The sequence below is a fragment of the Carica papaya genome, chromosome 3, assembly GCF_054855325.1.
Source record: "Carica papaya isolate Zhongbai chromosome 3, ASM5485532v1, whole genome shotgun sequence".
Lineage (NCBI taxonomy): Eukaryota > Viridiplantae > Streptophyta > Magnoliopsida > Brassicales > Caricaceae > Carica > Carica papaya.
In genome coordinates this window covers 10,656,372-10,674,557 of record NC_142311.1, presented here as the reverse complement: position 1 = coordinate 10,674,557, position 18,186 = coordinate 10,656,372, and the positions used below count along the sequence as shown (strand labels likewise).

General features: G+C 32.9%; 2 protein-coding genes across 3 annotated transcripts; one reads left to right on the top strand and one right to left on the bottom strand.

The window, feature by feature from the left end:
- Positions 1 to 1,050: 1,050 nt before the first annotated feature.
- LOC110824111 (Auxin-responsive family protein) lies at positions 1,051 to 2,660 on the bottom strand. The gene has a single exon (XM_022054652.2). It carries the CDS (start codon positions 2,612 to 2,614, stop codon positions 1,265 to 1,267), a length of 1,350 nt encoding a protein of 449 aa, XP_021910344.2. The 5' UTR covers positions 2,615 to 2,660; the 3' UTR covers positions 1,051 to 1,264.
- Positions 2,661 to 3,429: 769 nt separating this feature from the next.
- Positions 3,430 to 7,779, top strand: LOC110824119 (Acyl-CoA N-acyltransferases (NAT) superfamily protein). Of its 2 annotated transcripts, XM_022054665.2 has the most exons (6): positions 3,442 to 3,824; positions 4,049 to 4,120; positions 4,890 to 4,977; positions 6,761 to 6,893; positions 7,014 to 7,052; positions 7,478 to 7,779. In XM_022054665.2, the coding sequence occupies exons 1-6, from the start codon at positions 3,650 to 3,652 to the stop codon at positions 7,556 to 7,558; spliced, it is 588 nt and encodes a 195-aa protein (XP_021910357.1). In that variant the 5' UTR covers positions 3,442 to 3,649; the 3' UTR covers positions 7,559 to 7,779. The 2 variants fall into 2 exon arrangements, with proteins under 2 accessions (XP_021910366.1, XP_021910357.1); XM_022054674.2 differs by lacking the exon at positions 4,049 to 4,120 and having other exon boundaries at positions 3,430 to 3,824.
- Positions 7,780 to 18,186: the final 10,407 nt, after the last annotated feature.

Genomic DNA, 18,186 nt, shown 5'->3' with positions numbered 1-18,186 from the left:
ATCGGGAGTAATCACTAGTGATAGGGCTCAAATAGGGGAGAAGGACAAAGGAAAGAGCGATGCCTACATTAAATCAATTGATTCGTCATGGTAGAAAAGAAAAACGGCGCACGGACCGTACTCGAGCTTCGGATCAATGCCCCCAGAAGCAAGGAGTACGCCCGCGTGTTTCAACGAGAACACTGAAAAAACCTAATTCAACTCCACGTAAGATAGCCATTCCTATAAAATAATACTTCCATTAAAGAATTGACTATTGGAATTTTGTAGCATAACATAGAGAAAACCATCTTTCTTGCATTTACCATTAATGCTCGGATGTTATAGTTAATCTTTGTTAAGAAAGAGTGACATATCTATAAATCTTTTACAATTATTATACAATGCATTTCTTAAAGTTTCTTTAGACTAACATTTCTTTGAATTTGAATAGTTAGTAAAACAGTTGAATACCACGTTTTCTGCACAATAGAGGAGAATGGTTCAATTTTTTTTTTTATTATGATATGATATTTATTTGTGTTTTATAAACTTGGTTTATTGAAATTTTTAATTTTGAAAAAACTTTATAGATTTAATTTTTTTTTTTTTAAGTTATATGTAATTTTGATCGGCTATAAACTCTCAAGCTAAACAAATCGTCATAATTTGAACTACACATGAGTTTTTTTAGAAAAATGTAAACTAAGATGAAATTTAGAAAAGAAATATTATCTGAAACACCAATATAAAATTTGAGAATTAAATTATAAAAAAAGACATTTTACTATTAAATTATAAGGTTAGTCAAAACTCAGTGACAAACATATTAATTTATCCTACAAGTTAATATGATAGAACAAAAAGATATTTTTAATTGTCTGGGTAAAATTGTAATGAAACTAAGAATAGAAGTGTTGTCTTGTTTTGATGAGTTTAATATAGAGAGAAATGACATGTAAAAGATGATAATTTACTTATTTTTTATTAACATAATTAATTAATTAATTAGATAATTTAGTCTATTAACAAAACTAGTAATAATAAAGATAATTAATGGTCATAGAGACAGAGAGAAGAAATATTTTGCTTTTGATCGCAAGCAACGGAAAATATGTGTATATATATATATATAGATGATGTTCTTTCTTGATGAAAATATATAAATGATATTCTACGACATAAAAGAATCCCCAAAAATTCACTAACTGATGAGTATCCATCGTCCTCCCAGTTTTACGACCCAGAAAGGAAACAATCACATCTTGGAGAATTGATCTCCTTCTCATGATAAACTCTGAATTCCACTTCCTTTATCAGAACTTCCAATCAATCCCTCCCTCCTCATCTTTTCTTCCTTGGATTTCCTACAAAAAATCACCCATGAATTCACCTCCAGACTCACCCCAACACCAACCAATGTCGACAGGCACAAACTGTATCCCAGCTTAGCATAAGATGTTCCCGCACCCATCACTTCAAATCCCTGAAACACATTCACAACCCCCAGCACCACACAAGCGTACCCAACAAAATGGTGGTACGATTTCCAGTACTTCCTGAACTTGTTCGTTGTCTTCGGCCGAAACAACAGCGCCAGCGTCTGTAGCGCCGCCAACGAAAATGCCGCGAACCCGAGTTTCCTATGCAGCCCGTAAATCACTCCCGGCGACATTTCACCTAGTCTGATCCCGATGACGAACCCCACAGTTCCTAAGATGAAAGCAGAGAGTTGGCATCCTGCATGAGCGTAGAACCATGCGGGGCCTAGTGCTTGGATGTGGCGCAAGTAGCGAGCCATGACGGCTCCGGTCGGGAGCAGAATACCCCATGAAACGGCGTTTATGATTCCATGTACGGTCTTCAATATCTTGATGTTGCTGTGTTGGGCTGCAGGTGAGCCGGACATGACATCAAAAGTAGCGATGGAGGAAAGGTCGTTGGCTGTTGTGGGATGGATAGTTGGGGAGTAGCCTTGGACGTAAAGCCCCCTGTTCCATACATGATGGATTTTGGTCTTGTTGGATACGAGTTTTAAGGTGGCGTAAATTTGGACGGAAGCGCCATTGTGTATGGTAGCCATTTTGCCGCCGTAGAGTGTGGCGGAGGAGGAGATGAGGTGGATGTCGAGGGGACGAGAAAGCAATGGGGTTTTCTGGAGCTTTACAGTAGGATCTAAAATGTAAGGGAGGAGTACTAATTGGCCGGAGTTTGGATCGGGAAAGGCGACGAGAGCTCTAGTGCCGGTCATTTCAGGGGAATTGGGGTTGATTCCCCATCCAACCCAACCGGAAGGGGAAATGAAGGTGCCGAAGAAACAGAGGTCGAGCGTGGCGTTGTGGGCATGAAAGGTCCAAGCAATGGAGGCTTGTTGAGTAGGGAGTGTCATGCATTTTTGAAAGGTTTTTGTGGCAGTAGTTGTAGTACAGTGAGCAGAGAATGAAGATGGGAGATGGGAAGTGAAGAGGAAGAAGAAGAAGAAGAAGAAGTGATGAAGAAGCATGATTGAGAAAGAAGGGAAATAGAGGGATAATAGGAAGGAATGGAGTATGAAGTGGTAACATTTATGGGTTTGGTAATTATTGTTGGAAAATGAAGGAAGTGGTGGGTGATGATGATTCATTATGATGGGCATTCAACTCAGTTTGGGGAATGTTGTGCGTTTTATGGTTAGCTTCGAAGGTAAGACAATATTAAATGTGGTAGCAGAGGAATCACAAAGTGGATTAGTTTTTTTAAGATAAAAGGAAAATATTATAAAAAGTAATTCCCTTACATATAAATCTTACTGTTTGGTGAATTTTCAAGTTAGTGCAATTTTGGGTCTTCCATCTTGTAGGTCTTTGAATTAGGTTTTCCTCTTGATGTTGCAGGACAAATAATTGGAAACCTTTGTCCTCACCACACTCTTTCTCCTCTCCTTTCTAATTCTAATGATGAGCCTTCTTATTCACTTTGCTTCTTGAGTGGGAATTGCATACTTGTAATATTGTATGTTTTTGGTTTCTACATTTAATTATACTTATCTAACCGACTTATTATCACTCATTTTTTTTGTTATTATTTATTTTTTTCTTTTTTAGTGGTAGACATTAAATATTTAAATTTTTATTTTAAAAAATAAATAATTATTTTAATGACATTATATTTTTATAATATTTTATTAAAACATGAACCCACCTCTTTGGTGTAGAAAGAAAATCTTTTTTAATAACATTACTTGCTCCTCCTCTCTCTTCATATTACAAGTGATTTTGATATAATTCAATTTTTTTTTTTTATAATGTAAACTATTTTAATATTACTTTCCAATAAGATAAAAAAATTTAATCACAAAAACAATGTAAATTACAGTAATTTAAACGTTATTTCAACTCATATATTTTAGTAGGAGTATGACTCGAATGTAATTATTTGCAAGCACAAAGGCAAATTTGGCAACAGAAGCTCTCCGTTGATTTCACCGTTGCAAAACGATGTCGTAATCTCTTCAGTTTCTAACTTAAGCAACCTGGACATGTCGACACAAGACGATGTCGTTTTCTTCTTCCGCTTCTGAATTCCTCGATCCTTGACTGATTTCTTTTGGCGCAGAGTGTAACCAAATCCGTGCTCCTGATGCTGGTCCAAGAGCAGGTTTGATAGATTCTGATTGAAAGAAGCAGAGAGTATGGGGGTGAGTCTGGAGGGTAAAAGAGTGATTCTGGTGCCATACATGGAAGCACACGTCCCAAAGTACCACAACTGGATGCAGGACCATGGTCTCCTCCAGGCCACCGGCTCCGAACCCCTTTCTCTTGATCAGGAATACCAGATGCAGCTCTCTTGGACCCAGGACCCTCTCAGTTAGTCTCTCTCTCTCTCTTTCTATGTGGTATATGTATATATGTTTGTTAATTTATGTATGCTATACATGTGTTTTAGTTGCTTTTGTCTTCGGTCACAATTTACTCAATTGTTATGTCTTTGTTTTGCTTGCCTTTCTTTGTCATCCACTAATATTAGTCTTTGATTGCGATTATTCAAGAGAATTTTTTGTTTTGATGGATTTGAGCATATCATTTTGCAGAACGCACTTTTATTGTGCTTGATAAGGAATTAGTAGAGGGAGAATTTGTTCATGGGGATCCTCGTGTTGAAGGTTGGTATTGAGCTCTGTCAGTAATTACTTTAGCCCTCCGCCATGTCTCACCAATTACAATTGGTTGGGGGAGAAGGGGGGCGAGGAGGTTTGAGGCCCGAATGAATGTTCATCCGGACTAGTGAAAAATGTCCATGTTCACCAATGACTAGTAAAATCACACCAGTGCATAGCCTGTCCTCTTGTGAGCAGCTGCAGATTACGGTGGATTTTATGATGATACTAATTGCAAAGGATGAGACATGAACAATCCACTGTGCATGACTCTTGTCATTTTCTTGAAATTTTTTTCAACTTCAATACTGTGGTTTGTCTTTTTTCCATTTTACCTAAAATTAGTAGTTGTTTTAGGTTGTTTCTTTTAATATTCGAGTTTCTTCTCCAATTTAGATTTGTTTATACTTCAACCTCCACATGTACATTTCTCTATAAGCACAAGCATCTGGAGATTTTCTATAAAAGAAACTAACTGTATTATGTAAAGTGGCAAGCCCTAAAAATTACTGGAGTTATTTGTACACATAATAATACAAGTACAGAAAGTGAATATATCTTAGTCGTAAGGTTAATCAGTACTTTTCATGAGAAGTTAATATTTGCTTGGGTTCTCCAAGATCCATATTAGTAGGTATCTTTATCTAAAATCCATTTTAGTTTTTAGGGGAGAAGGAAATTGTTTATCAGATAATAGAAGTTCTTGTGTTGTCCTACTTGCAATTTCACATTGGTTATTCTTTAATTATTATTTTTTTGTTGTTGCCATTTACAGCAATGGTTGGTGACGTGAATATTTATATGAATGACTTGGATGATATGCAATTGGCAGAGATTGAAATAATGATAGCTGAACCGAAAAGGTACCTACTTTTTCATGTCTGCTTATGTCATTCTTGCCTTCATTCTCCTTTTTCCCCTCTCGTCATGTGCATGTCATGTGGTATCAGAGCACAAGTAGTAATTCTTTTGTTTTGGTTAATTTAGCATTCTTCTGAAGAAAGATTGTTAATGAAAATAGGTCAATTGTTGCACAGAGCAACATTACTTTGTCATATAATTTCAGAGGTGGTTTCATTTTTATGGTGATTGTCTGATTAATACGAGAGGACTAATAAATGTAACCATGGAGATCTTCCCTCCTTCATCACTCAACTTCAACAAAATGCCATTGAGCTGTTTTTCCATCCATCTCTATTCTTAACAACTTAAAATCATAGCGGATCGTCATTGGGTTTCTGTCTGTCTCATTGTAATCTGTCTCCTTATATGTCAATGTTTTGCTCAAAGAGACATTTGATTAAAAAGATCATGTAGAGACAGTTCAGAAAAAGGGAATCAGAACCTAGAACAGCTATAACTTCTTACAAACTGGCTTAACCAAAAAACATATGAATATTACAAATTGCTCATGCTGAAAAAGTTTGTTGGCAGTTTATACCATCCCTTAATGACCTTATCATTTATTTGCATTGTTCTTTCATACACACGCAAACACAGGCATACCCACATGCGCATATCTAACATCATTTTTTTTTTATCCATTCTTACATATTCTCTGCTGAATGAGAGATGCTGCTCAATGTGTGGCGCCCAAGAGAAATTAGTGACACAAAAAACTTGAACAGCTAGTGACATACTTATAAGAAAAAGTAGTTAAGAACTAAGTAAGTTGAAAATTTGAAATTTACCAGATAAAAGAGTGAAAATGTTCATAGAATACTGAAGCTTTTTAGTCAAGTTTAATTAATACGTGAAACAAGATCAGGAACAGATTTCCTCCATTTTGCATTATTTTGATTATTATTTTTACAATCCTCATATTCTCTTTCTGGTTATTATTTGGTTAAGAGTTTGTACTTTAGGTGTCGCGGTATTCTCATGATAGGTTGACGACTCAAGTTCAAGTCAAATTTTCCATACTAACTTTAAAAAAATCATGCTGGAAACATAGGAAGGTTATTAAGTGTCTCTTTAGCCAACTAGTAATATGATATGAGTGGTTAAAAGTGATGTGAAAATGACTTTTGGTTTAATGTTTGTTAAAACTAGTAGAAGTGTTGTTAATATAAAATGTATATTATTAATTATATTATAAAATAAGCAATAAATTTTAAAATTATAAAAAAATTGCATAAGAAAAAAAATTTCTTAAATTTTTTATTAGTTAAAAGATATTTAATTTGATTTAATTATCTCATCTATTTAATTTATTATAGTATTAATATTAAATCATCGTTATTTAATTTACAAAAAAATTATTTAAATACTTCATAATAAACATAAATTATCAATAATAAAGAACGTCATATTTATGCTAAAAAAATTAAATTAGCAACTAATGAAACATAAAATATATAAACATAGTTTTAAAACTATTAATTATCTCCTGCAGCATTAAGTAAATCCCAAAAGTATCTAGGTCCAGCTTTTAATTTCACCTTTATCAAAATCCAAAAACAATTATGCTTTTACTTATAAACATTACTTTTCTTAACATTTCACCCAACTTTTACTTTCTGGTAGCAGAAACAGAAGAAGTCTGACCAAATAGACACTAAATGCTTAAATCGAGCTTCAGTATGTTCTATAGTACCTTGTTTATTCTTAATGTTATTCCTCTTTGTTTTTCTCTTGGTAGAATAGCCGGGGTAAAGGACTAGGCAAGGAATCTGTCCTGATGATGATGGCACATGCAGTGCAGACTTTGGGAGTACACATGTTCCGTGCTAAGATTGGAGAGTCAAATGGAGCATCACTTAATTTATTCCGTAAACTGGTCTGTTGTCAGGATACTTTTTTTTTTTTTGAAATAAGTCTAGTTTTTTTTATGTAACATAAGCCATCCATTCAATGAACCAACATGTTCTTTTGGGTTCATCCTTTATGATTGATGCAGGGCTTTGAGGAAGTTTCATACAGTGAAGTCTTCAAAGAGGTGAGCATATTTCTTTACAGCGAATTTTAGACAAAGAGACACGGCTATATGCCTACATCACCAAGATTGTGTTCTTGCTTGTGTTTATATTGGCCTTTGCGGAATTAGGGGATGCGTATATTGCTTGACTGAAATAGGGGCTACTTAACTCGCATTGACTTGATGAATGAAGAGAATATTCTTCTCTAATGTTACCTTATGTTGGTTTCAGCTTTTCCATTTAATCTTAAAATCCTGTAACTGCTTGATCTAAATTGTGAAAATTCCAAGAAGGAAAGAAAGCACAAGTTAGTTTATCACTTCTCTTCCTGCTAAAATGGAGAGGGAGCATATGTACATATACAAATATAAATTCTTTGTTCAATATAAGATCCTTTTGTTTAAATTTGCCAATTTTAACTAATTTTCTCTGTCACATCCAACAGGTGACACTGGATTTTCCGGTGACAAAGCCCAAGCAAGAGGAGCTTCTGGATTTGATTGGTAATGTCATCATTCATACATAGCCTGGATTAATTGTATGTGTTGCCAATAAAGGAAATTCATTAAATCCGCAAGAATTGTTACGAGATACATCATGCAAGGTTATTACCATATCATCTTCTATATGTTCCGTCATATTGGATGGCAATTAACTTTTGATTTTATGTAATGTAAGCACCGACGATCCCCATTGGATTTGAAACTGATGTTGAAATATGAAAATAACCAAATTCTCAGTTCCTAACTTTCTTTATGAATCTTCTTATTTTCTCTGGGCCAAATTAGGAGTTGGTGAATGTTTTTATTATCATTTCATTTCCCTGTAGAGGTAAGATGCAAGATGTATATGAAGAAAGAGAAGACATGTTGAAATTTAGAAAAAACTTTCACTAGATACGTCAGACTAAGAGTAATAAGCAGTTTTTAGACCATCATGGTCCACAAAAGGAACTGCATGATCTCCTGTAGTGGGCCCTCCTCTTATTTCACTCCCACCCTAAATCCTACCTTGATGTTTGACCTGGAAAGCCGAATTGAATTTAGGACATTCAATGGCCTCATTGATTGAATGTTTGACTCGGATGTTGAGTAATTGTGGGTCTAGCTGAATTACCAGCTTTAAGACATGATGTAGAATAGATCTTAGTTACTCATTGGTAATATTCTGTAGAGATGCAGGAAACTGGAAAGCTGAGAACTCCAGGTTGCATTAAAGGGTTGTAACTGGTTATCAGTTTTGTATAGCAGGAGATCATACTCCGTCTGAAGGCAAAATGCAATAGGTCCAACCATGAATGTTCCTGTTGGATTGGTTGATTGTCAATGCAATCCACCAGGTGGCAGCTTGCCCCTGGCTTCCTTTATGTGCAATATGAAGACTTTCTATAGATGCAATATAAAAATTCGGGTAGAATATGGGGATGCAGGCTGAAATTTCGATGCAATAACTGAAGCCTTGGTTGCTAAGGAAGTTGTAAGTTTACTTTTAGCAGGTCTGAGCTGATGAATAGGCGGGGAATAGAGAGACAGCCAAGTTTATAGGTCATCAAAATGGTCTTTGTGATTATAGCTATGAGGCATATTTGAAAGCTTGGAGGTACTTCTAATTAAATGGATTTCCATATTGGAGAGAGAGCTACTGTTAGACCTTCTGTGCTAGGTTAAACTAAGATGCTGATATTGTGAGGTAATGATGAAAAGAACTGTATGGGTTTTGGTATCATTAATAACGATGTTTGGTAGGGATTAGTCAATGAGAGATTAAGAAATAATCTATAGATTTAGGATGTGAGAAATCTTGGAAATGTATTTGGCATTTTTATAGGAGAAGTAATCAAGATTTGAGAAAGTCTCTAGTTGTTGGCACTTAATGTCCAAGAAGTAGGAGTTTTGATGATTAAAAGTGACCAAGAGATTTCTTATACCTGTATGATGACATTTAAAGAGACATAAAATTCGTATTTCCTTTGCTTGTTTTACAAGTATACAAGAAAAAACATGCGGGTAAGTGGGAACATATGAAATGTAAAGAGAAAAAGTTGGAAGAATTAATTATGTGGTGATCATATATTATAGAACTTTCTGGGTAGAGAAAATTCTTCTTGTTCATTCATGTATTTAAGATAAAAAGCTGTGTGAAGGAGGAAATATGTTTTGGTTTGTTGTTCAGACTCCTAATGTTTGGTATCAGAAAGTTCATCATATTCTGTTCAGACTCTTAGTTTTTTGACAAATTGTGAGTCAGATCTCAAATAAGTTAGGAAATTGAATGAAGAGGGTGTTTTTCTTTTTTCCTTTTTTTTTTTCACTTGAAATTATTTATTAACCCTTAACAATGAGTGTGTTTAAGAAAATACATTTTAAATAAAAATGTAGATGGAACACTTTCAGTCGAAGAGATTGAGATCACTGATTACGCATTAATTACCCAAGTTTACCCATATTTATTATCTTGTTATCATCTTATATTTTCCGAAATTATTAAATCAATCAGACAGCTTTTTCTTTTTTTTTTTTCCTAAAAGTAATACGCAGTCTTTGTTGAAAGTTGTGGATGGATGGCATCCATCTCAATCTCTCAACATGAACGAAGATTCCACCCACCTAACCCTTTTCTGTCACCTCAATCCCTTCTGCTCTTCCCTTGTCTCTTTCCCCTTCATTCAATTCACATTTAATTATTTTTTTAAATAAAATTTCACTTTTTTATATGTCCTTATTCACTTAATTAACAAGATATATAAGTTTTTGTTAAAAATATTTAATCTATTTCGTAATTAATTAATTGTATATATTTTCGTTTCTTATTAATATTTTTCTCATGCATTAGAATTGAAAATGATTATTTATTTATTACAGATATCATATATTTTATAGTTTTTATAAGATGAAGTTGTAATATAATAATATTTAATTATGATTTAATTTCTCCTATCACTAGTTGATGGTATTACGATCACTTAATTATATTCACAAATATTTTTTTTTTCAATTTACATTAATTCGGAACTCTAAAATAAAACATTTTCATGGACAATGCCCAACCATATAAATACAATTAGCAATTGTTGCCTTATCAATAATTAAGCAAATTATTCAACTATTTCTTATGGCAAAAAAATAAAAAAAAGAAAGAAAGATTAAAACAGTGAAAAATAAAAAGTGGATTAGTTAAAATGGAGCTATCAATCTCTTGCGTGAGAAATTCAATTGCAAATATGACATAATTAGCTTTGTAATAATCCTAATTTAATTAACTTTTTTTTTTCACATATTGATATCATTAGGTGACAACATAGTATTTGCTTAGTTTTTAAGATCTGATAATTATATATCTATGCACTTTTTAATATTTAGTAGATAAGTGTCCATTAAATAAATGTCAGATGGTGTCACTTAAAATAATTAAAAAAAAAATCATATGTGATGAATATTGTATTAAATGATAAAATATATTAATAATTCGAATCATTGTTGACATATTTTCATATCTAGGAGTGGTAATTTATCAAAATTATTTTGATCACTTACAACACAATGACATTAGAAAACTTGTATATTTTTTAAAACTTAATCTTCCCAAAAAAAAATGTTACATTCTCTTTTTATAATCATCGAGTTGTTTAAAAAAAAAATTTAGTTTCAGTCGGTCCAATTAATAACTCCTTCATTATTAATAGACATAAAAAAAAATTATTTCAAAATATATTATTTTTGAAAAATAAAAGAAGATATTTATATATGTACATATCAAAATTAAGTGTAAGTGTGCAGTTTGAATGTGTATTTTCAATCAAAAATATATATATAACCACAAATAAATATTATATTATGCAAAATGTTATGTAAAAACCCAAAACCCTACCTAAAATTTGAAGCGTATAACTAAGTAATAGTAAAATAAATAATAATAAAATTTATTATTTAGCGGAAGCAATAATATTTGTAGGTTACATTTCTTGCACGTTTACTTAAAATGCCCAATAAAGTTATAAGAATATTTTTGAAACTTAAACGGAAAAAAATATAAAAAGAAAACAAATAGAGTTAACCTCTACTCGAAACTGACGAAGTAAAAAAAGTAATTCTTTAACTAGTCTCTTGTTATTCACTATCTGGATCTTAGTCGTCATAATCTGAAATGGTTACTAAGAAATTGGTAAGATACACTAGTTTAGTAAGAATATCAACGTTTTATCACTGATACGAAAAATTAAAAGTTGTAGAAAAGATAAAAAAACCAATGGAGCCCATTCTTAATAAAATCCGAATGCTAGTGGATTCATTATTCGTTTCACTGAAAACGTTAGCATTTTCGAGTAACCTGTAACTTCTCAGATACCATTCATTACAATAAAAATTACAATCACAAAAAACAGTATACGTTTCTATAGGCATATAACGTTTGGTTCCTCACTTTTCCCAAGCCGGATTTCTTACCAATGTCGCTGAGGGTCCATAGGGATCCCCACTACACGTGGATACGAAACATTTTCTTATAATTAAATGGTCATCATATAACCCGTCTGGTAATGAACGCCACAACCAACAGTCACCTTAATACCTTATCTAGTATAAGCGACACAAATAAACTCCTAACTCCTTCCGGTATGGGACTTTTTAGCCCTGTATGACTGAGGGTGACGTCCATGGTAGGGTTCACCCTATGTTCCAAGTCCGTATACTCTTACTCGTGACACATGGTAAGCCCTTTTCATTCAATTACATTAGTTCACGCATTTTATTTCTTTCATTTACTATTTAACCCAAAATGGCACACATACCGACATCCTCTGGCAAGATAAAAGTACGGAATTCATACTTCAGAATACGTGAATGAAATAAATATACATCATGTTGACCAAAACGTATCATGCACAAAACAGAATAACATAAAACATAGATTAAGGTAAATAAATTAAAGTAGGTTAAAATAAAATAAAGTAAATAAATAAGCACAATAAAGTGACCAAATAAATAGTTAACATAGTTAAGTAAGCATAGACTGACCAGTTACTGGCTCCATCGACAACCTGTACTTAACTAATCAAGGAATCGCCAATTATCTAAAATTTTTGTTTATTTTTAATTTAGTTTTAATTTCACCGTAACAGGAAAAAAGGGGTGAGGATTCTTACTATGGGTCGTTGTCCAGAACACTGCTTTTTTCACTACGGTCCTTGACGATTTTCGAATCTTGAATTTTCTTGGATTTCTTGATAAGATTGAAAATACGTCAAAATAGTATGAAAATGTAGATTCCCAGAACTTAAGAAGTAATAAGATAATAAATTAAATACAAAAGCGAAATAATAGAATTTGGAGTTTACATTCCTTACACAATAATTTAGAATGCCCAATAGGGTTACGAGAATATTTCTTTTAAAAAAACAAACAAAAATTAAAGAAACAAACAAAAAGCAAATAACTGAGCATTTTAGTACAACTTTCACTAGCTTTTGAAGGGAGTTCGGGTGGTGAACTTATTCACAATCCTCTTGTTGATTGGGATCTGGGTCTTTTTCCTCTTAATTTGAAATAGTTAATGAAAGGGTGAGCTACACTAGCCCAGTAAGAATATCACACTACTCATTGATACAGAAACTAAAGGTTGGAAAAAATTATAAAAACAACAAATAGAGATCTTGATTTAAGTAAATTCATTTATCATAAAGAAAACCATTTATTGCATATATTTACTGTTACGAGATTTTCAAAATCGACCTATAGAGACAATAACTCAAATAACATTCTAATCTCATTTTCGGGTGAGCAATAACAATAACTTTCTCTTTTTATTTGTCTATTAGTATCCCTAGGGGCCCATAGGGTGTCTCACTATGCGTGACCTAACATTGAATATTGTCAACTAACCAGTCGTTCCCATACCCCGTCTGGTATGAGTGCCAAAAATATCATTTCTCAATACCTCATCCGGTATGAGACAACGTTCATGGTAGGATTTTTCATGTACTCGGTCCATCTATCATCTTTCAGGATATCCAGTAAGGTTACTATTCATTAATTCACATAATCAAATAATTTTTCGTTTACATATTAATTTCTAATTTCACAAATCAACCGCAAATCACGCAAGACAAACAATATATATATCAAGGAAGGATAATTGAATTATTTAATCATTCTAGTATATCATCATGTATTTAAAGTTGTAAATTTAACAATTAATCAAACATGAAAAATAAATAACTAACTGATTTTGCATCTATTAGTAACCTATAATTATTCTCAAAATTTTATAAATTATACAAAATACCATATTGTCAATTATTAAGCTTTAATTCCATAACAGAGAATAAAGTGAGAGATTCTTACCCGAATCGGTGTCTGAAATACTGAACTTTCTACTGCGCCTACTGGCGGTCCCCGGATTTTCTGAATTTTTCTGCAGAGATTAAAACACGCTTCACGTATATAAAAATACATCAAAAATCTAAAATTGGTGTTAAAAATCTTTTCTTGGCCAATTTTAAAATTCTGGCATGGCGATACCACCGTGCTTTGGCGACGGCACCGCCGTCTGCGGTGGTGATTTGCCTCAGCCTGACCATTTTTTACCTGTTTTATTAGTTTCGACAGATTTTATACCCATTCCTATAAGAAAACACGTTAGGGGGTCTAGGTTGGCCGAAAAAAGTTAAAAAAATATAAACTGGTACCGGTTATGAGATTTTTTGGTATGGCGGCTCCGCCGGCTTACCTTCGCGACTGGGTGTTTTTCTTTGGTCAACCTGTAAAAAAGAGAACAATGAACACAATGCTGAAAAAATTGCACAAAATAGAAAACGGGAAGGGACCAATCGGAGGAGGTTTCGGGTTCTACCTGCGGCAGCGCCGCCGGACTTTACTCACGATTTTTGTCTCATCTGCCATTCCTTTTGCTCTAATTTGGCCATGTGGGTGCTCAAAATCAAATTTCAAGCGGATAGGAGAATTATTATCTTTTTTGGCGGTCAAAGATGACTCTAGCGTGACGGTGGTTGGCGGTCGGCTCCTCTCTATAGCAACTGGTCCTTCTTCTCCGGTGGGAGGCTAGCGGCTAGGGTTTGGATTTGGTGTGATGTGAGATATTTATACCCGTCTCGCGTTAATTTGGGTCGTTCATCGCGTTTGATCTCGACCATCCGATCGCGTTTAAAGAGAAAATAAATCTGAACCGTTCATCATGATTTGATTTCGATCGTCCGATCGCGTTTAAAAAAGGAATAAATCTGGACCGTTCATCGCGTTTGATTGCGACCATCTAATCGTGCCTGAGGAGAGGACGGATCCGGACCGTCCACGTGTACAAGAATGCTTTCGGGCCGTTCGATCATAGGACAAGCGGATCGCAGTGTGGCCTCCCACGTGGTACCGAGTCAGCAAATTTTGCCACGCGACATGCTCCAGTTCGTTAGAGCTGCTGACTGGGCAGTTTTACGTGGTAATTTTTTTTTTAATTATATTTTGACCTCCAGTTTCTGATTTTTTCTTTTAAAAACACCATCTGAACTCAAATTTTTTCCCATTTCTCCCAAAATTATTTTTAATTTCATCATCAATCTATTTTTTTCATAATTATACATTAAATTAAAATTTATTACTTTTAAAAATAGATTTTTATATATTTTTTGATGTTAAAATTAATTCTGTACCAAATTTCAGGCTCGAGTATTACAGAAAATATGAAAAAAAGAGCAAAAAAGGCAAAAAGAATTCAGCGGGGGGTTAGGTTGGAGTTTCGACACGGCGGCGCAGCGTGCTCTGCCATCTGGTCCTCCTTTTATGGTGGCTCTTCCTCTTGGTCAGACCAGTTTTGACCGGTTCTTGATGGAAATCTGTTTAAATCGTGGTTAAGGGATGTTTCTTGGCTAAAAGAGTAAAAAAATATATGCTTACTGGTAGTTTCGGTCCTTCAGTGCGGCAGCTCAGTCGAGCTCTGTCATTCCTTCCTCATGATTTGTTGCTTCTCTCAGTTACCTTGCATCGAAAACATGTTAGATGGCTAAGGGTGGAGAAATGGAAAAAACGGGAAAAATTTTCGGCTTACCATAGTATTTTTGGCGTTCCAACATGGTGGCGTCGGCGTTTCTTTGGTAGCTGGGTTTCCTTCTGGTCGTCCTTCTTCTTCTTCTCTAGCGAGGCATATCGGCTAGAGTTTGGATTTGGCCGAATGAGATGCTTAAATACTCCCCTTCCCTCGATCTGGGCCGTCTATTCGGGTCTGTGTGGATCAACCTCAGCAATCAGATCTTGTTTATTCGAAAAACAAATTTAGACTATTCAATTGAAGACATGTGAACTGTTCGATAAGGATTGCCTACGTAGCTTCATACGTGGAACTCGTGTCGGTGTGTCCACCATGCAGCGCGTGATGATTCGTCGTGCCACTGACTGGGCATACACATAGTCTGTATTTTTTCTTTTTGCGATTCGACTATTGTTTTCAAAATTTTCTTTCAAAACATACTCTTATTTATTTATAGTTTGACCATTACTTTTGAGAATTATTTCAAAAACATTCAAAATATATATCTCTAAAAAAGACAATAAACATAATTAAAATTAAAACTCACAAATTTTTATTATTAAAAAAAATTAAAATTTATCATTCCAAACTTAATTCTTGGACTCGGAACGTTACATATTATATTATCACTAGAATTTACAATGCTATTAATCTTACACACATATTAATATTTATAACCACAATTAAAAAAAAAAAACCAACAACTCTAAAAATTTCAAGTTGGTACAAACTGTTATGGTTTGATCTATTTATTTACGCTTTAAAACTCTTTTACGTATAAACAAAAGATTAATTAATTAAAGCGTTTTCCTAAACACACTCAAACCCAAATTAATAAGAAGTCAACAGACGGATCTGAAAAAAATTCGTCCGACGCCATATTGAAAGAGGAATTCAATTATTATTTTTAATTACTAAATATAAATTTATAATATTTTACTTATCACTATTTTAATTTTAATTTTTTAATGATGAAAATAATTTGGGTAATTTCCATCTTAAAAATTTAAAAAGGAAACTAGTGATAGTTAACATCAAATCAATTATGTTTTATTCTAAATTAAAGACTATAAATTGATCATTAAAAATATAATAAAAAATAAATAAAATACAAATTTAGACAGTGAGAAAGTAGATTAAAAAAAATAAATTTCTAAATTTAGACGCGAATATATGCATGTAGACAAAAAGAAAAATTAAAAATTAAAAATTAAATGGAGGGGATATTTGACTTCTGAAGTTTTGTACGTACATGTAAACTCTAGAATATAAGATGGACTCATTAGAAAATTTATAATCCGTGAACATGCAATTAGACATTTATTATTAAATTAAGTAATTTTAATTAATTTAACAATTTAACTAATAAAATATTTTCTTTAAGTATCTCTCGATACATTTTGCACCACGTGATTTGTAGTCAACCTTTCTTTTTTCATTAAAAAAAAAAAAAAAAATCAGCCATTTATACGGTGATTTCTTTTATACAAAATTGACGTGTTGTTCTTTTCAAAGTTTTAATGATAAAATATTTTGTAATAATTGGTCGTAAATTATTTATTTTGAAATTAAGAACGTGATTGACGATAATTTTGTTTTTATAATTTTACATCAAAATTCAATGAACAAAAAAACATATATTAACGAATTTTTTCATAAAATGTAGATGGTAAAAAGAAAGAGTTAAAGAAATGGAATTACCTACAGCATGCACAATAAGTCAAGAGCTCGGCGGCCGAGTTATGATTGCCACAAAACGACATCGTTTAAAACATTAATTTTCGCGTCACACGTGCGTAAGGCCATGAAGAAGCGAGGCGGTCCACGGTCCCACGGATCTCACACAAGAGTCGTATTACGTATGGGCAGAGGCTTGATTGGTCAAAGTAAACAATCTTCCACCACCGAATTTGTCATCTGTCAACTTCACTCAAACGTCAACGTTTCATTGGACCCAATTTTATTTTATTTTATTTTTTTTTCTTAAAAATATATCAATAATAAAAACCCAAAATCTGAAAAAATAAGGAAAATTAAAAAGAAAAATAAGTAATTTAGGCCTGCAGTTTTGACTGAGCGTGAGTCAACGAGGTTCATCTAATTATATATATATATATATATATTTGCTTTTCCTTTGAGACAAAATTTTGTAGGTGGTTTTAATTACGTGGTAAAATCAGTACAAGAGAAGGCAATAGTTGTTACTAATTTATAATTAAAAGCTCATTTTTAAAGAATTAACTCAATATTTCTTTTAAATAAAAACACTTGTATGGGTGAAAATGAAACTTGGAAGAAAGAAAAAGGTTTGGCAATTTATTCAAATTTATTTTTGTTTGAGAAATTTTCTGGTCGGAAATGAAATTAACGTAATTTGTTTTGAACGAGCCAAGTTAATTGCACAATATTCTTTTCCAAAGACAAGGAGTAGGTGCTCAGATGGTGATTGTTTTATTTATTTTCTTAGATGAAGTTTAAGCAATAATAAATTAATTTTTCAGACTTGACTCTATAATTATATAGCAACATTAACGTGTTGAATTATTTTATTACCCTCTGAATAATTTTATACCCAGCCCAGCCCAGCCCAGTTGTTAAAAATCTCATCTAAGCTACTTTCTCGGAAAGTTGCTGGTTCAATAAAAAACATGTGTGAACATGGGGAGTAGTTGAACAACAAATCTTATTTATTTACAATATGAACCGTGAAAAATGAAAATTATAAATTTCTGAATTATTTTAAAATATTAGTAAAAACTATTATTGTCATGCTCAATTATAGTAATAATTCATAAAAATACTAATTTTTGCTTGAATGTAATTCTTATCTTGTGTAATAGTTTTGATTAATAGTAATATTAAAATCTTATTTGATAAACTTTAAAATATATATATATATATATATGTGTGGTTAATTAACAGAGATATGTTTATTATATAAGTAACATAAAGTTTCACGTTTTGGGCATGTAAATGTAATTGGAAGAACGAGTCAAACATCTCCCCGGCCTATCTGAGCAGTCCTTAAAGGCCAGCCTCTCATTGATGACTCGTTCGCATCTGCAGTTTTTCTATTCAAACAACTCTATAAATCGAAGCCTTTCGCCGAAACCTGAAATTCAG